This window comes from Gossypium hirsutum, chromosome D08 (genome assembly GCF_007990345.1).
Source record: "Gossypium hirsutum isolate 1008001.06 chromosome D08, Gossypium_hirsutum_v2.1, whole genome shotgun sequence".
In the NCBI taxonomy this organism is placed as follows: domain Eukaryota; kingdom Viridiplantae; phylum Streptophyta; class Magnoliopsida; order Malvales; family Malvaceae; genus Gossypium; species Gossypium hirsutum.
In genome coordinates, this window is record NC_053444.1 from 8,110,478 (window position 1) to 8,133,883 (window position 23,406).

At 34.3% G+C, this 23,406-nt stretch overlaps 2 protein-coding genes, 1 long non-coding RNA gene and 1 pseudogene across 52 annotated transcripts; 2 read left to right on the plus strand and 2 right to left on the minus strand.

The window, feature by feature from the left end:
* The first annotated feature begins 2,234 nt into the window (after nt 1-2,234).
* LOC107918261 (E3 ubiquitin-protein ligase AIRP2) lies at nt 2,235-6,151 on the plus strand. 50 transcript variants are annotated; one of them, XR_005917458.1, is made up of 8 exons: nt 2,235-2,373; nt 2,592-2,702; nt 2,941-3,016; nt 3,270-3,492; nt 3,593-3,687; nt 4,771-4,921; nt 5,003-5,069; nt 5,927-6,151. XR_005917458.1 is itself a non-coding variant. In XM_041099775.1 (8 exons), exons 4-8 carry the CDS (start codon nt 3,332-3,334, stop codon nt 5,959-5,961), a joined length of 384 nt encoding a protein of 127 aa, XP_040955709.1. In that variant the 5' UTR covers nt 2,235-2,373; nt 2,592-2,702; nt 2,941-3,016; nt 3,270-3,331; the 3' UTR covers nt 5,962-6,151. The 50 variants fall into 50 exon arrangements, 15 of the variants coding, with proteins under 15 accessions (XP_040955709.1, XP_040955710.1, XP_040955706.1 ...); XR_005917452.1 differs by having other exon boundaries at nt 3,608-3,687; nt 4,765-4,921; nt 5,930-6,151; XR_005917460.1 differs by having other exon boundaries at nt 3,608-3,687; nt 5,003-5,086; nt 5,930-6,151.
* A 1,054-nt stretch (nt 6,152-7,205) lies between these two features.
* LOC107919492 (ethylene-responsive transcription factor 13-like) lies at nt 7,206-8,158 on the minus strand (annotated as a pseudogene).
* Nucleotides 8,159-17,599: 9,441 nt separating this feature from the next.
* Nucleotides 17,600-18,427, plus strand: LOC121220251 (uncharacterized). The gene is made up of 2 exons (XR_005917464.1): nt 17,600-17,862; nt 18,133-18,427. It is a non-coding gene; the product is annotated as an uncharacterized lncRNA (long non-coding RNA).
* Nucleotides 18,428-19,550: 1,123 nt separating this feature from the next.
* LOC107919707 (ethylene-responsive transcription factor 2) lies at nt 19,551-20,853 on the minus strand. The gene has a single exon (XM_016849099.2). It carries the CDS (start codon nt 20,785-20,787, stop codon nt 20,056-20,058), a length of 732 nt encoding a protein of 243 aa, XP_016704588.1. The 5' UTR covers nt 20,788-20,853; the 3' UTR covers nt 19,551-20,055.
* Between the last annotated feature and the right edge of the window lie 2,553 nt (nt 20,854-23,406).

The following is a 23,406-nucleotide window of genomic DNA, read 5'->3' on the forward strand; positions in this document are numbered from 1 at the left end:
GTAATAGGACAAAGTTAAAAATTAGAAGAATAATTTTGGTGAGGCCTGTATAAACAGTTTTCTTAAGACAGATTCGACCTCTTCTCGGTGCTTTGAGTAACGTTGGACGTCTGTCTCCCAAGATACAACAACAAACGACACAGTAGTAGCACAACAACAGTGATCAATCAAACACAATCTTGCCTTTCTCTATTATCACACTACACCAAAACAGGCTTTTAGCGGCGTTTTTAGTGATGTTTGTATAAAAAACGCCACTAAAAATCAAGCATTAGCGGTGTTTTTAAAAAAATGCCACTAAGGATTGAGTATTAGCGGCGCTTTTTAAAAAACGCCGCTAAAAATGAGCAATAGTGGCGTTTTCCAAAAAGCGTCGCAAAAAACCTAAGTCTAACGACATCGTTTTCTGAGTTTTTGAGGCATTAGCGGCGTTTTTGAAAAAGCGCCGCTAATACTCAGGGCTTTAGCGGCGTTTTTAAAGAAGCGCCGCTAATGCTCAGGGCTTTAGCGGCGTTTTTTAAGAAGCGCCGCTAATGTTCAGGGCTTTAGCGGCATTTTTTAAGAAGCGCCGCTAATGCTCAGGGATTTAGCGGCGTTTTTTAAGAAGCGCCGCTAATGCTCTGATTTATCATATTAAATAGTTTTTTGGGTTTTATTTAAAGTTTTTTGGGTGCATTACTGAGTGTTTTTTAATTTACATATTAAATAAATTTTTATATAATTTTAAAAGAAATTTATCAATATAGTTTAAGGTTTTTGGTTTAGGGTATATGGATTAGAGTTTAAGGTAAAGGGGTTACTATTTTAAGGTTTTTGCAGATTTTTGTTAGTGGTTTGGATTCTAGTGTTTCTGTAACACCTTACTATTTTCTTCTTCCTATGGATACCATTACAGCTTGCAGTTGAATGTTTCTTTTAGGTATTTCTGCCTCCAATTCGCCTTCTATTTATTGATTGAATTTTTTTAAAATTGTTAGGTTTGGACATTGGTGCTAGGGAAAAGCAAGGAAATCCTAAAGTTGTTGATTGATTCAAGGTTCCAAAAGTAAAAATCAATTGCATTGCGGCATCTGTTGATGTGGATGAGGAGTTTGAATCTTCTGGAGTTGAAGAAACTAGGAGTAGTACTGTTACAACTAGGAGTTTGAATCTTTAGAAATATCTTTAAGATTAATGAACTATACTAAATGCGGTCACAAAACTTATGGAGGACAGTTATAAAGGTTGGGGTTTAAGGGTTAGGGGTTAAGGGTTTACGATTTATGTTTTATGATTTAGGATTTAGCGGATAGAGGTTAGGGGTTTAGGGTTTACATTAATTAGTGTTTTTAATTTATATATTAAATAATTTCTTATATAATTGTAAAAGAGATAATATTAATTTTAATATATTAAAATTATGATTATAGTTTAAATTATTTAAGAGCTTAATAGAAAAACTTTATATATATTAGCTGGTTTAGGACTTAAGGTTTACTTGAGATTTGTTAAATGATAAAAAATTATACAATTAATTAATGCTTTTATATTTAAAAATATTTAATCTAAACCATTTGATATATTTAAATATTAGATTTAACAAAAAACATTGATAAATAAATAAAAAAAGTAACAGATTGATATGTAGATGTAACTATCTATTTTGGATAGGACCAAATTATAACAAATAAAAATGAAATACAAAAACTAAAATCATTCCACATCGAACATCTAGCATAATAGTCATATTTTAGTTAGGAATAAATATCTCTAATAAAATGGAGATTAAATAGGAAAAGAATAATATAAAATCATGATGAACATTTCAATATTTAATAGAAATCGTGATTAACATTGGATAATTCTAACATAATAATTAATTGTAGCCATTTAATCATTTGTTTTCTTATTAAAATATGCATAATAGTTATATTTTAGTTAAGAATAAATATCTCTAAATAAAATGGAGATTAAATCGGAAAAGAATAATATAAAATCGTGATTAACATTTCAATATTTAATAGAAATCGTGATTAACATTGGATAATTCTAACTTAATAATTAATTGTAGCCATTTAATCATTTAAACATTTCAATATTTATTTTGAGAGTACTTAATTATTTTATAAAAATTCAATTTATAAAAAATAGTAATAAAAAATATTTTACAAAATCACTTAACTAAAAAATTTTAGTAAACAAAATAAAATATTTTTAGTAGAGCAAAACGACGTCGTTCTATTTAAAATAAAATAATTTTTTATAGCGTTTTTGGAAAAAACGCTGCAATAGATAAACAATAGCGGCGTTCTCACTCCCAAAAATTGATTTTTGGTTACCCGCTCATTACTCTTCTTCTCATCTCAGTCGTGCGCCCTAAATCCCCAAAGAAAAGTTTGTTTTTCTTCAGCTGAAATCCCCCAAATTTCTCATTTCCAGCAACACCAGTCAATACACCTACACCAATCACACTTCTTTTTCCTTTTCATTTCACTGCACTGAATTCAGTCACCATAGCTACTCCTTTTCTTTCGATCTGTTAGGGTTTCTTTTAATTTTAGGCTTTCAATAGAGTTTCCTTTTAATTTTACTGGTGATTTCTATGGTGACAGAAACCTTAGATGAGAAGAAATCGGAGGAAGAGGAGTTGAAAGATAAAGGAAACGAAGAGGGGGAGTAAGGCTGTTCGCTGAAATAAAGAGATAAAAAAAAGGTTGAAGAAGGTGAAGAATCTCTGTTTCAGTTTCTTTTTCTGTCTTTGCTTAAAAAAAATCTTTTTTCTTCTTCTTTTTTTTTGTTGTGTAAATAAGCGTATTGCCATAAATCATGTTTGTTTGCAAATTTGTAATATGACTTTAGGGACTGTTAATGTTATGTAAATTCTTATCGAATACTTTTTCTTGGGTAATGTTTTAGGGTTTATTAAATTTGTAATACTTTTCAGACACAATGTATATGCAGTTTCGAAAAGTGAGATGATTCCCCTCCCAAATTCATCTGTTAACCCAAGCATTGCGGACTTTAAGAAAGAGAACAGGTCTTCTTCTATTCTGTTAAAGAACTACGTCTACTGCTAGAGAGTCATTGTTTTGCAGAAAGATGTTCTATTCTATTATGTTCTGTTGTGTGAAAAGTAGAAAATTGTCTGTATGTGATAGAGTCTCGTTTGTGTTTGTTTTTAACCCAGGTAGTCTCGTTTGTGTTTGTTTTTAACCCAGGTGCTTTTATTCTGCTATACATTTTACACATATGGTTTGTAATTTGATATTTGCTGTTTCATTTTTGTTTAGGTACAAGAAGCTCCTAAGCTCAGTGGATCTTACAAAGGACTTCTTTTTCAGCTATTCATACAATGTTATGTGTAGTCTTCAAAAGAACTTGTATAATAATGAACCAGGTGAGGTTCTTTATGAGACCATGTTTGTTTGGAATGAGTTCCTGACCTGAGGAATCCGCAATCACCTCAAGAATACTCTATGGACAGTTGCCTTAGTGTATGGCTTCTTTAAGCAGGTTAAGGATGGATACTTGGCTAATTTTTTTTATTCATTTTTGCTGTGCTCAATGGATGGATGGTTATAATTTCTTTCTAAGCTTTATAGTTTGATATTAGGGTCTGTGAATGTAGGCATCCTTTTCTATATCTGGAAGGAGTTTCAAACTTTTGCTCATTGCAAGACGATCCCGTCACTATGAACTTGCGAAGAGGTAATCACTTAGGAATAGTTAAAAAAGACGCAAGTATTGAACTAGTGACTGGAGCACATATATGTGAATGAATTAGATTTTAAATTTGTTGTTACAGGATATGCTTTGTAGTAATCTTTGAAATAATTTGCCTTGAAATTATATTTTTTCAACTTAATTTATCTAGGCATGAAAGTCTTCAAAATTATCATAGCTTTTCTTTTCTGTTGATTCAAACTGTTCATTTGAACTCTTTTTTTTTGTTTATATATATACTGTTTTTAATAAAATTATCATAGCTTCTCCCCTAAAATCTTGCTCTAAGATTTTGTCGTTTATCTTTCTCCATCTAGATTTTGATTGAGCTCTCTCTTCTTTCGTCTTGTAAGTCAAAAAGTCTTCTCATTTTTCTTTTGTTTTTTTTTTCAGTGTGATTTGATGGAAGATCAAATGTGATCGATGATTCTGTGTATGCGTGTGTTTTGGGGGGAAATTTAGTGTTTTTTGATTGATTCAAGCCATTTTATGATCTGGGTGTTGCTTAATTTTCTTAGATCTGTTCTAAAATGTGAGGAAATTTCATGTCTTGGTTTTGCTCTTTTAGCTGTTACTTTGGCTACAGTTTTTTGCTTGTTAATTGGATCCGGATCTCTCTTTCTCCTAATATATGAACGAAATGGGATTTAATAATAGAAATAATAGAAAAATAATAGAAACGTGATTTTGATGAAAATAATACCTTTTTGATATAGTACCTTTTTGATGAAGTTATATCTTCCAGCTTATTTTAAGTGAGTAATGCATTTAATATTTCTAGTTAAATGATAGATTGAGTTCAATTTCTTTATCTGGCACTTATTTTCCCCAATTGGACACTATATTTCTTAATTATGAGTGCCATTTTTTTATATAATCTTTTATTTTGGTAATGTTAAAATAGAGTAACAAAACAGTGCAATGTTTCTTTTCAGAGATTGCATGTTTGTGAGGATAATTTTTGTTATCTTTATAGATTTTTTATCTTTTTTTTTTATCCATCTAACTTCACGTTAATTATGTTCTTCTCATCCTGTGTAAATGGCCATCATGTAATGCAAGGTGCAGGGCTTCTGATTTTTCGAGGGAATATGACGGTGAATGCCTTCAAATGAGAATGTCATACAGTCCGGCTACACACCTCTTTCTATTCTTGGTGCAGTGGACTGACTATCACCTTCCAAGTGCACTCGGGCTGTTAAGAATCTTAATTTACAAGGTTATATTTTGTTGCTTCATGTTTATCTCTTGATTTAATAGTGAAAATTAGTTGTTTCTTCATCGTTATCATATCATGCAGGTTTATGTTGACGGTACTACCACCATGTCTACACATGAAAGGAAAGCAAGCATAAGAGAGTTCTATGGTATCTTTTCTCAATTTGTATGTTTTGTTACACTTAAAAACTATAGTTCTTATTTCGAGCTATTCTTCCAGTTTAGTTTGATGAACCAAAGCTATAAAAATAATAGAAAAATAATAATAACGTGATTTTGATTGCATTTGGATGGTTTAATAATACTACCACCACTAATTTCACCGTCAGATCTGTTTTTAAGGTTCCCTATTTCTTCTTCCCTTATTTTATTTATAATTCATCAGCAATTTGCTTTAAAATTTGATCTGTCTTGCTGGGTTTTTGTGCTGTGTCTTTGCAGAGTATCTATCTTATTTTATGTATATGATTTTTAGTTGTTCTCATGTTTTTTTTACAGGATTTATAGCGAGTTTGTTGATGTATATGATGGCTTTGTGCTTTTTTTTTTTACAAATATAATCTCTTCTGTTGATGAATGGAATTTCAAAACTAGTATTGATTACTGTATGAACTGCAGATTGTTTTGACTCATGAACATGCTGATTCATGGTGTTTTTTTAATTATTCATGGGGTCATTGATCATAGCCTACAAATTGCTTGTTATGCTGATTCATTATCAAGACATCTGTTGTTGAATGTACTTGCTCTTTTAGGTTCGTACTTTATTATTATGGTTATGCTTTTTATTCCGACTCTTTATGATTTAAGTACCAGTGTCCGGAACCCATGGATGTGGGAAAACTTGGAAAAAAAATTGAACATACTCATCTCAGACATGCCTTCATACCCATATCTGACATGTCTTTATACTGACACCTAACACTCATACCTAAGTCCGAGTAACATGGTTCTTTTCTTTTTCAAGTTCTAAATTGTTTAACAATAGGTTCTTTGTTTTCTTAAGCAGGGATGATGAAGATGATTTTGTTGCCAAGATGAAGGCAGCTGAGGAAGCCTTGGAAGCGAAACAAAAAGTAACAAATAGCTTGTCTGCTACCTGTTCTTTTTTTTTTTATCATGTTTTATAATTTTGTGACAAATTGTTCTTGGTACTCTGAAGATATTTATGCAAAATTACCCTATGATTCTATTTTATTTATATTGCATGGCTGCACCATGTATTTCTTAACTAGTTTGATAAATTTTATGTGTGGTGTTTAATTTTTTGTTATTGTCTGTGTAACTTGTAGCAAAAACTTACATTTGAGCTATCTTTCCATTGTTTATTTTAGTTTTGATTCTAAATTTTTATTTTTATTTTTATTTTAATATTTACGACAACTTGAGTTCTAACTTTTGGATTTTAATTGTCTTATTAATTTACGGCCCTAAATTCTAAAACTAAATTCATTCATTTTTATCCTTAAAAAGTATATTAATGTTCAAATTTAAAAAATAAAACATAATATAATATAATATAATATAATATTTATCATAAAAATAAATATTATTTGATTAAAATATTTCTTTTAAAGATTATGTTTTTAGCAGCGTTTGTGATAAAAAGTGCAGCTAAAGGTCTTGGTCTTTAGCGGCGTTTGTGGTAAAAGAGCCGCTAAAGGTCTTGGTCTTTAGCGGCGTTTGTGGGATAAGCGCCGCTAAAGGTCTTGGTCTTTAGCGGCGTCTGTAGAAAAAGCACCGCTAAAGGACCTGGTCTTTAACGGCGTTTGTGAGAAAAGTGCCGCTAAAGGTCTTTGTCTTTAGCGGCGTTTTTTCTGGCGTCACTAAAAGTATTTGCGGCGCTAAAAAGCACCGCTAAAGGCTTAAAAAAGCGCCGCTAAAAGCCTGTTTTGGTGTAGTGTCAGGACAAATAAATTTAGAATGAATTTTTGATATTGATAGTTTTTTGATGATATGTTTTTGAAATCTCCTAACTTGGCTTTATATAGAGGAGAGGAAATGAAGGAAGAGATTTGTTGAAAATTTAATAGACATAAGTGAATAGAGACAATAAATGAAAAAATTCAATATTAAACCAAGAGATACATTTTTTCAAAAGATACAACTGTATGGAAAAATGTAATATTAAACCAAGAGATACAATTGTTTAATTTGAGTATTAATTTATCATTCATCACTCAATAATTATTTTCCAACAAAAAAATTTTAAAAAGAGTTTTTAACTCAAACTAAAACTATATTTTGCATCTCTTTAAATGAAAGAGGAAGTAAATATTGGAATAGGGTGGGTAAGTACAGATATGGTAAATTACTGAAAAAAAGTTTTCTAATAATGTGAAGTAAAATTCCTACCATTAGACTAGAAATGATATATCAGAACATGTACAATTCAATTACATTAGCAGATCAGGGTTTGGCAAAATTCAGTTGTCATCAACTGATACATGTCTACTTCAGACTCCGTTTTAATCTCACTCCTCCGTTTTGACTTCGGAGTTCCGTCATCCCATGGAGATGATGGCGACTGAGCCAATGAACAAGAGGAAGGCGGCTCGGGAGATCTTCGCTTCTTACTGCTCACTCTCACTGGCTCCACCTGATCCGACCCGATTAGGTGGGGAAAGTTCAGCTTCGCTTTGGCGCCTCGCATTTTAAAAGCGGCACGATCATAAGCTAGCGCAGCACCCTCGGGAGTCTCGTAAGTACCGAGCCAGATCCTCGCTCCGTTTCGTTTCGGATCCCTTATCTCCGCAGCGTATGTCCGGCCCCCACGGCCTTCTCCTCACTCCCCTGTAATTAAACTTCTTCGGCGGCGCGTGAGGTTTAGGGACAGCTGCAGTACTCTCCATCTGAAAACTCACTTCGAAGCTGGGAAATGAAGCATTATTAACGGCGTCCGTCTCCTCCGCTGAGTCAAACAACTGATCAAAGTTTATCCATTGATCCACATTAATCGCATCATCATGAAGCTCATTTTTTCGTAGATTTTCCACAACCTGTCCAGGAATTGTATCAAAATCAGCTTCCAAAAGATACTGACGAATCGAGTCCAAGAGGATGAGATCAAAATCTGAAGCACTATCACAGTACATATTTGTGTGTTGCTAGAAACGGCTTTGACGCTTTGAGACTGCCAGGTATGGATTTGATTTCGATGTCTTCGTTGCGTTTATGTTTGCTGTTTGATTATTTATAAATACCTATAAACTTAGGTATTAAACTATGGTTATTTGCTTTCCTTTTTTGTTTTCTTTAGACAATTCCAAGAAGTTGCTGATGGCTGAGATCTCAAAACATTTTCATCACGTTTTTGAAGTGCTGCAACTGTTCATTTATCCTTTGAATTGTTTATTCATTGAACGTTAATGGCGATAAAATCTCCATTACTTCATACTCCATAACTGTACATTTAAGAATCAATGAATCAACTTAAATTAATTCTCATCCATTTTTTGAATGATTTTTTACTTTTAACTTTCTCCAATAGAATTTTTAAATAATATTGCATAGCAACGCAAAATTTTCCATATTCCGTCCTTACTGAGTTTTTGGGATAGCAATTTTATTTTTAAGAACATTTTCCGCATCTAGTATTTTGTATTTTGCTTTGAAAATTTCCCAACATACAGGCAATTATAGCTAAACATTGCTTGGCAGGCAAGAAATGTACTTGCTGATTATGCCCTTTTTATCTGGCAATCAAACCCAACCTTTAGAGTGAAGGTGTAGGATTCATTGATCCATGTTCCCCTCAGTAAGGGATGCTTTTTCAGTCACAGACTTCCATAACTTGTAATATCATGGCTACCCCCGTTTTGGTTCTTGAGAATGGGATGGACTCTATATATTGAAACCTCACATATCATGGGATCTTCTCTCTTGGTTTATTGTTTTTCCGTTTTTTATTTCAAAGTATTTGGATAGCTAGAAATTCTATTGTTTTCTCCTTAACTATCGACTGCTGTGCTTTATTGTCCAATGTCAACAATGCTAGTAAGACGACCCTCGTCCAACTTAAACGGTCTCCTTCTACTTTCAGATGGTTTAAGCTTAACAAGAATGATTCTTCCATCGGCAATTCGGGTTGTTGGTGCAGGCACTATAATCCGCGACCATAATGGGAATTGGATTCCCGGCTCTCGTTGGTTTATTGGTCACGCCCTAATATGGTTGTCAAGCTTTGGGCTCTTTGGGATGGTGTTTTACTTGCTAAGCATTTGCACATCTCTTATCTCATTGCAGGGCTATGTTGACAAGCTTCCAAAGTAGTTTTGTTCTTCACATTTTCCAAAAAAGCAACCAATAGGTGGATGCTTTGACTACTGAGGGTGGTAATGTTAGGACTAATAATTATTTTGATTCTAGGAATTCCGGTGATGACTTTATTGTTTACTTTGAAATCTCAAACTTCATGTTTTCTCTTGTTAAAGCCAATTTTATTGGCTTATGATGTATTGAAGGCTTTCATAATTTAATTTAGTGATAAAATAACTAAAATAACAGATAAAGGATTAAATTGAAAACTAAACTAAAATTTGGGGTTGAATCGTAAATAAATAAAAATGGTTCGGGGGCTGAAATGAAGCACGCGCAAAGTGCGAAGGACTGATCGGGCAATATGCCTAAGTCCTGAAGCGCATCATTTATGCGCGGACTAAATTGGAACATGCAGCAAATTCGCGAGGCCAAATTAGAAAATAAATAAACAAGCATAAGGACTAAATTAAAACAGATTAACAATGAGGAGGGGCCAAGAGAGCAAATAGACCACTTAACAGAAACGCGCGGATCCCCTGGAACGGCGCCGTTTTCTAGTTGCTATTTAAACCTTTTTTTTTCGGAAAAACTTCATTTTTAGTGTAAAAAGAAAAAAAAACTTGAAAAAAAACACATTTCTCTCTCAAACTCATCCCCAAATCCGGCCATGGGACACCACCGTGGCCCCACCGCGTCCTCGCCGTAGCTCCGCCGCAAGCGGCGGCCAGAGGTGCAAAACCGGGCCTTTCTTAACCCCGTTTAAGGCTCGTTCCCCCTGGAACACGGATTCAAGGCCGAATCCCCTGAAAGGTGGCCACACACTCCAGAAACGGAGGGAAACTGTTCGGTTTCTCCTCTTCCGGCGCGACACAGGTAAGCTTTTGGGATTTTTGTTTTATTACTTCAGTTTTAAAAAAAATAGAAATAAAATAAAACAATAATAGAAATAAAAAAAGATTGAAAACTGAAATCACCTTAGTTCTTTTGTTTTTCTATTTCTTAGTGTTCGTAAAAAAATGTACAAAGATGAGATCTAGGCTTTTATAGCATATTACAACTGTTGATTTCTTTTTTTCTGTTTTTTTTACTCCTTAACTTCCTAGATTCTTCTATTGCTTTTGCATTCATTTCTCTCTGCAGGTGTCTGACACGCGTGGAGGGCTAACGATTGGCGATCAGTGGCGGTGGGCATGCGAGGAGGCGTGCGGCGCTGGGGCTGGGCAGAGGTAGGAGCGGCGGCCTAGAGTTTCTTCTTTTTTCTTTGCTGAAAAATGTTTATGGGCTAGGGTTGTATTGGGCTGGCATAATTGGGTTTATTATTTTTTTTATGTAAAATGGACTATGGGTATTTTTATTTATTATTGGGCCTGGGCGAAATCTGGGCTTTACAGCTGCCCCTCTTTGCTCATTGTCGTGTAACGAGAATAGAGCAAAGACTAAGAAAGGCCAATTTTGCCCGGTCTCGCCGAGTCTTGACTTCTTGGTGCCTTTCTTTTTCAAGTAGCCTCATTTCAGTCCACCGTGTCTTATTGTCTTGATCCACTCTACTATACCTCAGAGAGATACGACTTCAATCTACTCTGTTGCAACTCCATGAGGATGAAATTTGTGGTTTTAGTCTGCTCCACTATTGCTTAGGGAGATAAGACTAGATGCGATCTGCTCCACTACTGCTTAGGGAGATAAGACTTCATGTGATCTGCTCCACTACTGCTTAGGGAGATAAGATCTGGTTTCTTTCGTCTGCTCCACTATTGCTTAGGGAGATAAGACTTGATGCAATCTGCTCCACTACTACTGAGGGAGATAAGATCTGGTTTCTTTCGTCTGCTCCACTACTGCTTAGGGAGATGAGACTTCATGTGATCTGCTCCACTACTGCTTAGAGAGATAAGATCTGGTTTCTTTCGTCTGCTCCACTACTGCTTAAGGAGATAAGATCTGGTTTCTTTCGTCTGTTCCACTGCTGCTTAGGGAGATAAGACTTCATGTGATCTGCTCCACTACTGCTTAGGGAGATAAGACTTCATGTGATCTGCTCCACTACTGCTTAGGGAGATAAGATCTGTAATCTTCAATCAATTCCACTGCTAACCAGGGAGATAGAATTATCGGCTTCAATGTACTCCACTGTAGTCACAGGGAGGTAAAATCCGCCATCTTCGATCTGCTTCGCCGTCAGTACAGGAAGGCAAGATCTGTTGTCTTCAACCAACTCTGCTACAACCGAGAGAGGCAAGATTTGTGTTCGATCTGCTTCGCTGTCAATGCAGGAAGGCAAGATCTGTTGTCTTCAACCAACTCTGCTACAACCGAGAGAGGCAAAGTTTGTGTTCGATCTGCTTCGCTGTCAATGCAGGAAGGCAAGATCTGTTGTCTTCAACCAGCTCTGCTACAACCGAGAGAGGCAAGGTTTGTGTCTTCGATCTACTTCGCCGTCAATGCAGGAAGGCAAGATCTGGTAACTTCATTGCTCTGTTCCCTGAGGAACATGACCTGTATAATCTATTTTATGAACCTATTTATGCCTAGTGATTAGGATGACATGATCAGAATGAATCAAATGCTCCTAACTCGATGTGTATGAATGACATTTGAATGAATGTCGAATGTTATGAAAGTGATCCCTTTTAATGTTTAGGTTGTCGTTCCTCGTTGTTCATCAAGGTTCTATCACTGATGTTTTCTCGTTCAGCAAGTATCTTTGACAGAAGATTCAAAGAAATAGTCTCAATTTAGACTATCCTTTCTCAACTGTTTTCAACCCTCAGGTTTGGCCAGTTCTAAACAATAGTCCTGTTTCAGGTCATCGTATTATTTAGAAACTTTCAGAGTAATATGCAAAACTCCTTCTGCATGAGTATTGTCAGTCCATTAATCGTTATTTCAATGAAAAATGCTTGGAAAAGATTATCAAAATGGACAAAATGAAACTTTGTTGAGAGCAAAGCTCTAAACAAATAAATCAATCAAGATAGCAAAATTTGCTGAGATACAAGATGAATAAGATGAAAAAGATTATCACAATGGATAAGATAGAAATTTATTGAGAGCAAAGCTCTAAATGAACAAATAGCAAATTTTTCTAAGATATAAAAATAAATAAGATGAAAATAGGTGCCCCAGATATCGCAGCATGAGCTTCTCCGCACAAACTTCTTGAGGACCGTTTTTGAACTTGATAGGTGTTTAGAAGTCCTAGAAGACTTTGTTGATGCCCCAAGATGTAGCATCTCTCCTTCTTATTAATTCGGAGAGGGCAAGACTACTATATGCCCCACCTTTGATCAAAATTTGAACTGCCCATTCTTGGGTTTTCAATTCAAAACCCCTTTGGTCTCAAGGCGCCCTTTGCGGGTTTTCACATTGGCCTCTCCTTTTTCTTTTTTGTTCTTCTTTTCTTTTCTTTTTCTTTTCATTTTTTCTTTTTTTTCAAGTGAAGTATTTGTTCCTTGAATCAAAATTCTCAAGATTAGGCAAGTTCTTGCCTTCCATCTTGGTCAATATCGACGCTCTCACAGATAAGGCCTTCCACATAAGGTCCTTCAGGCTTGGCATCCACTTTTCTTTTGAAGTCCCCTTTGTATATGAAGGATCTTCTTCGATATCAGGTCCCCCTCATGAAATTCTCTGGGGCAAACCTTTTTGGTGAGCTTACATCATTTGCTTTTGGTACATTTGACCATAACGGATAACTTTCAACCTTTTCTCTTCAATCAACTTTAACTGATCATATTGGGTTTGGATCAATTCTGCTTCATCCAACCTCAGCTTTGACAAGACTCGAAGGGAAGGAATATCAACTTCAATGGGTAAAATTGCTTCTATTACATATACCAATGAGAAACGAGTTGCCCCGATAGAGGTTCTTTTATTTTTTTTATTTTTTTATTTTCTCATTTTTTTTTACTTTTTTCGCCTCTTTTTTTATGCTTTTGGTTTTGTTTTTTTTGCCTCCACTGAACCGTTCATTTTGGGGTGACATGGTGTTAATCTTGAACAGACTGCAAACTTCTGATGTCGTACTGTTGTTCAAATTTGGTTTATTGTCAGATATGATCCTTTTGGCATTCCATACTGACATATGATTTCTTTTCAAGAATTTGCTGACTGTCGACTTTGTGATATTGGCATATGAAACAGTCTCTACCCACTTGATGAAATAATCGACGACCATAAATATGGATCGATGATCGCCAGAAGCTTTTGGCGAGGTCGGCCCAATGACATCCATGCCCCTCATAGAGAAAGTCAATGGAAAAGTCATAACATGAAGAGATAAAGGAATCACATAAATCTTATCTCCGTAAATTTGGCCCTTGTGGCATTTCTTGGTATAACTGATGTAATCCCCTTTAATGGTGGACCAACAGTACCTAAATCTCATGATTTACTTGGCCATTGCAAAATCAATGCATGTGTTCCTTTGACACCCTTATGGACATTTTCTAATACTTTCTTAGCCTCAACAGCATCCACACGTCTTGGTAGCTCAGGCATATCTTGGTCATGCGAAAATATCTTTGAATTCTCATAGTAACTCAATTATGTCCCGCTTTGTCTCTGCGGTGATACAGGATCCGATCTTCAGCTTTTTCTCTTATCCTAAGCTCACAATTCCCTACTGATTTTTTTGTAAGGTATGATCTATTTTTCGACTTGCTCTACCATCCTTAACAAATCAGGAGATATACTACAGTCTTGATCATCTTCAAAGTCTTGAGGTTCCTCTAGACACATATCTTGCTCGCAAGGAGATTCTGAGTCAATAGTAGTGTCGCTCATATCATTGATATTTGGAGACCTGCTCTAGGGACGAAGGAAGGCTCAAAGAGTTAATGAATCGAAGGACAATTATCTGTATGGTATGAGTATGAATGAACTGGAAGGAACAAAAGAATTTTTGCCAAAACAAGACACAAAGATGCATTTCGTTGAAATAAATAAATAGTGGACATGTGCCTTTTCACAAAAGGATTTTCTATTTCTCCCAGGCTTAGAACAATAAGAGCGTTCCAAATATTACTCTGAAATGGTCCTAAAAATTACAAGAATCTCCTCCACAGTCCAATTGTTTAGGACGCCCTTATGGATGTAGAAACAAATTCATGATAGGTTTTTTCATTTTTTAGTTCTTCTTCAAAGGCACACAAATCTTCACCTTTCGAACCATCGATATATTCAAAGAATTCCAATGCATCTGGTTTTGTACTAGAGTTCTAAACTCGACCTACTTTTGGATTTTAGGAAATTTATTGTATGCAATGAAATGTGATGTTGATGGATGAATGCGTATTTTTGGATTTTAGGAAATTTATTGTATGTAATGAAATGTAATGTTAATGAATGAAAAGATACGTGCAATGAAATGTAATGCAGATGCATGAATGCAAAAAAGAGACGTTGATTCTTGATTCAATTCTATTAGAACAACTTGACTAGAAAACAAATCTCTTTACATAAAGCGGATATATATACGGCTTTGCCGTCATAGGCGGGGACATTCGATCCTCTTCTCCATTCGAGCGTTAAGATAAATCTCACGATCTTTTCAAAAGGACGTCTCTTCTATCTCCCTTTTGCTTGATCTGGGCCACGACTCGTTGCTCACTCAACCTCGTGATGCCCGTTGGCTTCTCTTTTAAGAAAGTTCAGCGGCTCTCGAATAATCCTTGTCACCTTGAATTCTCGGGCAACGGAGCAATGGTTGTGTAGTCCTCCATTAAACTATCATCCTTCTCTTATCACGTTTTCTTGGACTATATTCGGACAACCGTATTGTTATCCACTTTATCAAAAAACCCATTTTCTTATGAAAAGCTCTCTATTTAGCAACTGAACGTGAATCAACACCTCTTTTTTATGATGAAAATGCAATGCACTCATAACCAAAAAGACAATAAGTTAGTACAAAGAAAAAGCAAGCAAGAATAAATAGAACACCTACTCGGGTGACCACTAGGGGTTCCTAAAGTCTTTTACATGCGGTTCGGTTCTAAAGCAAGGGTACCCAAACCAACAGATTCCTCGATCCTCACCCATTATAGGCTCATACGGACCGAGTTCGGTTCAGGGGAATACATTTCCCTATGGCTGCACGGAGATGAAAATCTCACGAAGACATAGGTACGGATGTATCCCGGAAGCGATTCACTATCCCATGCGGAGGTGAAAACCTCACAAAGGCGTAGTTTCTCACTCCCACTTAAAAGGGTAAAATCAATAGATCATGCAATGCAATGCAACAGTACACCAAACTTAAACTACCACAGCAATCAAATCACAATGATAAAAATCGAAATAAAGATAAATAAAATGCAAAGAAAGGATCGTACATTTAAACCAAGTTTTTGATTTTCGGCAAGAAGACAAAAATAATCAACACGTGGCTTGACTCTCTTTTTAAGCATCCCCAGTGGAGTTGCCAAGCTGTTGACACCATTTTTTTGATAAAATGGGGTCGACTTGGATTTTGAAAATAAAACGAAATTGGGAGTCGCCACCAATCCTTTTTTTTGGTGAGGTGTGATCGGTTCACCTCGTAAAACGGTTGTTTTTAATAAACGGTTTAGATTTATTAAAACAATGCTTTTGGTCTACGAAATTCAAAGAAACAGGTCCGGGAGTCAGTTACGTACGAGGAAGGATTAGCACCCTCGTAACGCCCAAAAATTGGTACCTAGTCGATTACTTAATGTCTTGGTGTCGAAAATTCAAAAACTTGAAAAGAATTTAAAAAATACGATCCCTCTTTATATTGTGTTATTTTAAAATTAATGGAATAAATCAAAATGGAAAATGCCTCATTATCTCGAAGTAACAAGATGTCACATACAGTAAGTTAGGACACGACACCTTGTATTTTTTAGAGTAAGCTTGCATTTTATTTTTTATTTAAACCTCATTTATTTCAATTTTAAAAGGATATTCGGTTATTTAGGTTAACGCGAGAAAAATCGAAACCCAGTAAGTTAGGGCACGATTTCTCGAATTTCTAAATACGGGATATTGCCTTTATTTTTTGAGAAATCCTCATCTCGAGAAAACAACGTGTCATATCCAATGCGTTAGGACACAACGTATTGAATTCCCGATAATGAGCTTTCTTATTTATATTTTTAATTAAAGAGCATTCTCGATTATTTAGATTCAACGAAAAATTAGAACCCAGCACGTTAGGGTCCAATTCTCTCGAAGATCCCAAGTATCGAGTATTGCCTTTATTTTCAAAATCTTCCTTTTTTACAAATCTGAGTAAAAATAGGCGTAATGGAATAACAATGATGATGATGTAAGTAAAATAATAATACGAGCAAAAATAACAAAAATAAATATATAAAAAATAAATCAATTATATACAATGACAAGTAAATAAACAAAATAAAAACTAAAACATTTTTTGAAATAATAATGGACACATAAACAAATAAATAAACATAAAGTAAAACAATAATGAGAATAAAGAAATGAATAAAATTATAAAAATTTTAAAAATGTATGTATGAATTTTAAAAAATTTAAAATACAAAAAACTATGTAGGTATATGTATAATGAAAATATGTATGTCTATACGTATATATATGTATATGTATAAGAATTATAAAATATGAAAACATAATTACATATAAATAAAATACGCATGTGTGTATATATATATATGTGCTTTGAGATTATAAAAATGAAAAAAACATTTATATATATGTATATCTATGAGTTATAAAGTATAAATGCATGTATATACATGTATTATAGAAACGTATGTATATAAGTGTACACATATGTGTATATATATAAGGTATATAAATAATATACAAGTATGAGAAAAAAAATATACAAATAAATTTAAAAAATATGTACATATGTATATATATGACAAAATGTAAGTATGTACATATACAACAAAATTTGAAACTAAAAATGACATAAATAGGTAAATAATAATAATAATAATAATAATGTAATGTAATAGTAATAATAGATTAAAATAATTTAATTTAGTGATAAAATAACTAAAATAACAGATAAAGGATTAAATTGAAAACTAAACTAAAATTTGGGGTTGAATCGCAAATAAATAAAAATGGTTCGGGGCTGAAATGAAGCACGCGCAAAGTACGAAGGACTGATCGGGCAATATGCCTAAGTCCTGAAGCGCATCATTTATGCGCGGACTAAATTGGAACATGCAGCAAATTCGCGAGGCCAAATTAGAAAATATATAAACAAGCATAAGGACTAAATTAAAACAGATTAACAATGAGGAGGGGCCAAGAGAGCAAATAGACCACTTAACAGAAACGCGCGGATCCCCTGGAACGGGTCGGGTCGTGCACGGATCTTAAAGGGCCCAAACGGCGCCGTTTTCTAGTTGCTATTTAAACCTTTTTTTCGGAAAAACTTCATTTTTAGTGTAAAAAGAAAAAAAAAACTTAAAAAAAACACATTTCTCTCTCAAACTCATCCCCAAATTCGGCCATGGGACACCACCGTGGCCCCACCGCGTCCTCGCCGTAGCTCCGCCGCAAGCGGCGGCCAGAGGTGCAAAACCGGGCCTTTCTTAACCCCGTTTAAGGCTCGTTCCCCCTGGAACACGGATTCAAGGCCGAATCCCCTGAAAGGTGGCCACACACTCCAGAAACGGAGGGAAACCGTTCGGTTTCTCCTCTTCCGGCGCGACACAGGTAAGCTTTTGGGATTTTTGTTTTATTACTTCAGTTTTAAAAAAAAATAGAAATAAAATAAAACAATAATAGAAATAAAAAAAGATTGAAAAACCGAAATCACCTTAGTTCTTTTGTTTTTCTATTTTTTAGTGTTCGTAAAAAAATGTACAAAGATGAGATCTAGGCTTTTATAGTATATTACAACTATTGATTTCTTCTTTTCTGTTTTTTTTTACTCCTTAACTTCCTAGATTCTTCTATTGCTTTTGCATTCATTTCTCTCTGCAGGTGTCTGACACGCGTGGAGGGCCAACGATTGGCGATCAGTGGCGGTGGGCATGCGAGGAGGCGTGCGGCGCTGGGGCTGGGCAGAGGTAGGAGCGGCGGCCTAGGGTTTCTTCTTTTTTCTTTGCTGAAAAATGTTTATGGGCTAGGGTTGTATTGGGCTGGCATAATTGGGTTTATTATTTTTTATGTAAAATGGACTATGGGTATTTTTTATTTATTATTGGGCCCGGGCGAAATCTGGGCTTTACATACCTAAATTCATCTCTATCAAACTATCGCGTCAAAAACTTCATCAGAGTAATTGTCTTCTTGGAGCATTATATCTTACTTGGTAAATCAGTTTTTGTATAAGAAGACAATTACCTTCGTGCAGCGGTCAACCGTAAAATAGAAAAATTTTCATTTAAGTTTTTTATAAGTTATAAAATTTTAAATTAATAATAGTAAAATTATACTTTAACCCAAAAATGATAAAAATTTAATTTAATTATTTAGAAATTATAAAAATATAAACTATTAAAATAATAAAATTACATTTTTATTACAATAAAAATATACAATTTAATTTCGTCAAAATTTTTTTTTCTTTAACTCCGCCATTGCTTTTTTGAAGTTTTAGCATGAGTTTTGGACGCGGTAGTTTGATAGGGATGAATTTGGGTAGTAGATTAGCAGAGGTTTTTTCTTTTTTATATTTTTTGGGTAAAAAAATAATGTTTTGAGAGGAAAAAGAATCTTATGTGGGTTATTTTTATTGGTTGGACCTAAATGTGGTAGGAAGGGTCTTGTAAACATGATTTTTTTTACCCTATTTATTTAAAAAAGAAAAGGAAAAGAAAAAACCTCTACCTATCTACACAATTTCATCCCTACCAAACTATCGGGTGAAAGCCTCCAGCTAAAAACTTCATCAGAAAAATTGTCTTCTTGGAGCATTACACTACATACAAAAACTATTTTGACGTGATAGATTGACGGGGATGAAATTGGGTAGGTCGGCATAAGTTTTTTCTTTTTCTTTTGTCTTTAATGAATAAGGTAAAAAAAGAAAATCTTAAATGTAAATATTACAGCTAAAAAAAGCATGCAACAATATTGAATGGAACAATGAGTAAAGCTCCCACCTTTATATCAAAAAAATATATTTAAAGTTGCAACCTCAAATTATACTCCTTCAACTGCAACTCCAAGAACGTCAGGAAACATCGGAACATAATGCTCAAGCTTTTCAAGAGCTTAGAGAAAAGCACTAAACCAACCACGACTAAGGCAGGAGAATGTTAATTCCTCAATGTCGGGCCACTGGTGTAACCAGAACAGTGAAAACATGCCAGTAAAGGAGAACTATGCAGAATACAAGACCAAAGTAGTACCTCCCTAGAACCAGACTGCACCTTAGAGGGTTAAATAGAAGCCCAAAGAAGAGAGATAAAATCTCTTGGTAGAACGAGATCTGATGATGTCCTACTCTAACAATCCCTTGGCTTTAGAAATTGATGATGCGAATATGATTTTACTCTTTTTAACCACCGAAAGAAACATATGATTGAACCAAGGATCTCACAGACAATCTCGTTAAACACAACAATTACATGAAATCTTGGGTGCCTTTAATGGACTAAAGTGAAAGGTCTTTTTCATGACGTTGAAGCCACATGCGGGGCCAACACTAGTTTGTTGGTCACTCCCTTGCCAATAAAACTGCCTATAAAGATCTCTTAAGCCTGTTCGCCATCAAGTAGAGGGACAACGAGCCACTCAAGAACTAAGTACATCACTTTAACGTCGCGACCATGGAGCAAGTCCCTCCGTTTTACAGAATGAGAGAAAGAGTGTTTTTCATTTTTTTTAACACGCTTTTTGGAATATGAAAGTAAAATCACTATTAAAATAGAATATATGAGAACATGTAAAATTTAATTATTAGTAGATAAGGGTTTGAAAAAATTCAGTTTGCATCATCAACTGATGCATGTCTCCTTCAAACTCGGTTTCAATACTCGAAAACTTAATCTCACTTCGCTTCCGTTTCGACTTCGGAGTTTCGTCATCCGACGTTAAAGTGAACAACGGAGATGATGGTAACTGGACCGATGAACTAGTGGAAGACGGCACAGGGGATTTTCGCTTGTTACTGTTCACTCTCGCCGGCTCCACCTGATTCGAGCCGATTAGGTGGGGAAAATTCAGCTTTGCTTTGGCGCCTCGAAATTTAAAGGCGGCTCGATCGTAAGCTAGGGCAGCACTCTCGGGGGTCTCGTAAGTACCAAGCCAGATCCTCGCACTGTTTCGTTTCGGATCCCTTATCTCCGCTGCATATGTCCCCCACGGCCTTCTCCTTACTCCCCTATAATGTACCTCCTTCGGCAGGGCGTGAGGTTTAGGGACAGCTGCACCAGTCTCCTTCTGAAAGATCACTTCGAAGCTGGGAAACGAAGCATTATTAACACCGACTCTCTTCTCCGCTGCATCAAACGACTGATCAAAGATTATCCATTGATCAACTTTAATCGCATCATCATGAACATGAAGCCCATTCTTGTCCACATTTTCCACAACCTGACCTGGGTTTGTATCAAAATCATCTTCTAATAGATACCGACGTATCGATTCCAAGAGTCTGAGATCAAATTCTGAAACACTATCACAGTACATATTTGTGTGTTCTTGATCTTGAGATTAAACACAGAAAGGTAATCAAACTTTGTAGCTAGAAAGGATTTGAACTCAATGGCTTCGTTGAGTTCCTGTTTGCTGTTTGATTATGTATATATATATACCTTGAAACTTTGTTATTAAACTATGGTTATTTGCTTTCTTTATTGTCTTCTTTTGACAATTCTAGAATGTTGCTCATAGGTTAGAACAGAGCATTTTCATCACATTTTCTAAGTGCTGCAAATGTTCATTTAATTTTTTTTTACTGTTTTTGTATTGTTTATTCATTGAAAGTTAATGGTGACAAAAGGTACAATACTTTTCTCTCCCTCACGGAAAAGACAAACAAAAAAGAGAGTAGATTACTTCATATTCCATAAGTGTAGAATCAATGAATGAACTCACATTAATTTAACTATATTAATTATTAGGGTAAGCAACGCATTTGGGTGAGTGTTTCCATTTTCATCGCTTAAATTTCTTTTAATTTCATTACTTGTTTTTATTTTCATCATTGAACTTTTGGGTTGCTTTCTTTTTACTCAACGAAAATTTTCTTTTTTAAAGTCTTGATCTGAGTAAATAAGAAATAAAGTAAAAAAGTGGTAGATGTTATGAATATTTTATAATTAAGATAAATTTTGATAAAGTAATTAGAAGTAGAGTTTTATTTCATTTATACTTTCTATATCTATAAATATTGACTTTGGAGAAGCATTATAGGTTATTCCAATTGATCAATAAAATATGCTCTCTCTTTACTCTCACATTCTCTTTAATATTTATTATCTATTTTATTTTATAACACTTTATAATTGTTTTTCTCCATAAATCAAAAAATATCCTCAAATCATGTAGAGACTTACCCTCAACCACTGGCCACTTGAGCAAGGATCCTTAACTACTAATTTTCACATTTTTTCCCTTTTTTCATGCCTTACCCCTTTCAAGTAGCAACCAATGTAATAGCTAGTCACTCCAAATTTGCTGCTCAAGTTGTTGTCGATTGCCTTCTAGAGCTCCTACTATTTCAGTTTTCAATTGAGGCCTGCATACTATGAGTAATCATTATGCAAAGAAGTTTATATAATTCTTACGTCTGCTCGTGATAATGATTAGGGTGATAACGATGATGTTAAAGAATCTCAAGTATATTTTACTATGATTTATTATATCATATTTATTATAATTGGAGACTAATCATGACAACATGAATAGATAGATTTTGATTTGAAATCTACGCATGTTTGCGATGGTGATTATGAAATAAAGAATCTATTGGGACGTTTATAAGTTCGTCCTAGGAAATCTATTGAATTTCCCGAAGTGAATGTAAGCATAAAAGAAAATAAAAATCAATATTATTCCAATATTTGGTGGTACAAAATTAGACGAAAGCTCCAGAAGAGCTAATAAATTAATATCTTGTCATGGCTAATCCATCTGTTTTAAAAGATATTCATAATGTATCTCATATTGAGATTGTAAATGAGAAAAAAATTTATTTTTCATATGAATCAAAAGAGGATTGAGTTATTTATATTTTGAATCAAACTCGGGACCTCTCGCACCCTAAGCGAGAATCATACCACTAGACCAAATATCATGCATTTGAAGATTTTGGCATATTCCCTGAAGCGGATATTGCATATAATTGTTTGGAAATTATATTTATTTTGTTGACTTAGTGGCATTATAGATTTCACATTGATTTAGACATTTTCAGTAGTAAATATCACAAAGGTACTTATATGTGGATACAAAGTAAAACGAATGACAGTAAAAATATCAATTTGCCACAATTTATATTGACATTATTAGTTCAATTGAACAAAAGTTTATTGATACAAATGCATTTACTACTTGGCGTGACCAGTTAGACCATCCTAGATCATATATGATGTGAAAATTACTTGAGAATTCATATGGACATTCATTAAAGAACCAGAAGATTCTTTAATTTAAAAAATTCTCATTTGTTGCTTATTCTCAATGAAAATTGATTGTTAGAAACTCACTAGCTAAAGTTGAGATTTAATGTCTTACATTTTTTAAATGAATATGGGTCCATTCATCCACCATGCGGATGGTTTTGATATTATATGATTTTGGTAGATGCATCTACATAATAATCACGTATGTGTTATCAACTTACAACTTGTCGTTTGCAAGATTGTTTATTTAAATAATTAGTTTCAAATCATGCAATTAAGACAATTCATCTTGCCAATACTGATAAGTTTATATTTGAGTCTTTTATTGATTGAGTTTGAAAAACTTTTGTAAAAGTTTGTTATTTATGCGCATAATGGTTTAGAGAAATTATTTATTGAACGCCTCTAATTAATGTCTAAATCATTACTTATGAGAACTAAACTTCCTATTTCAGTATAAAATTATGTTGATTTATGTGTTGTACGCATTAAGTCAATAAGTGATAGATACTCCCAATTACAATTGATTTTTGGTCAAGAGCTAAATATTTCTCATCTTTGAATTTTTTGTATGTGCGTATATGTTTCAATTGTTCCACCACAACAAAGATGAGTGAATAGTCAAAGAAAGTTGTGAATATATATTAATTAAGAGTCTCATTGTATTATTATATGTTTTAAA

Bases quoted from the DNA above. Each gene is read 5' to 3' on its own strand.
- LOC107918261 (XM_041099775.1), top strand. From the start codon at position 3,332: ATGTTATGTGTAGTCTTCAAAAGAACTTGTATAATAATGAACCAG. The intron at 4,922-5,002 runs GTTATATTTTGT...CATATCATGCAG, and splicing joins TAAGAATCTTAATTTACAAG to GTTTATGTTGACGGTACTAC. The intron at 5,070-5,926 runs GTATCTTTTCTC...TGTTTTCTTAAG, and splicing joins AAGCATAAGAGAGTTCTATG to CAGGGATGATGAAGATGATT.
- LOC107919707 (XM_016849099.2), bottom strand. From the start codon at position 20,787: ATGTACTGTGATAGTGTTTCAGAATTTGATCTCAGACTCTTGGAATCG.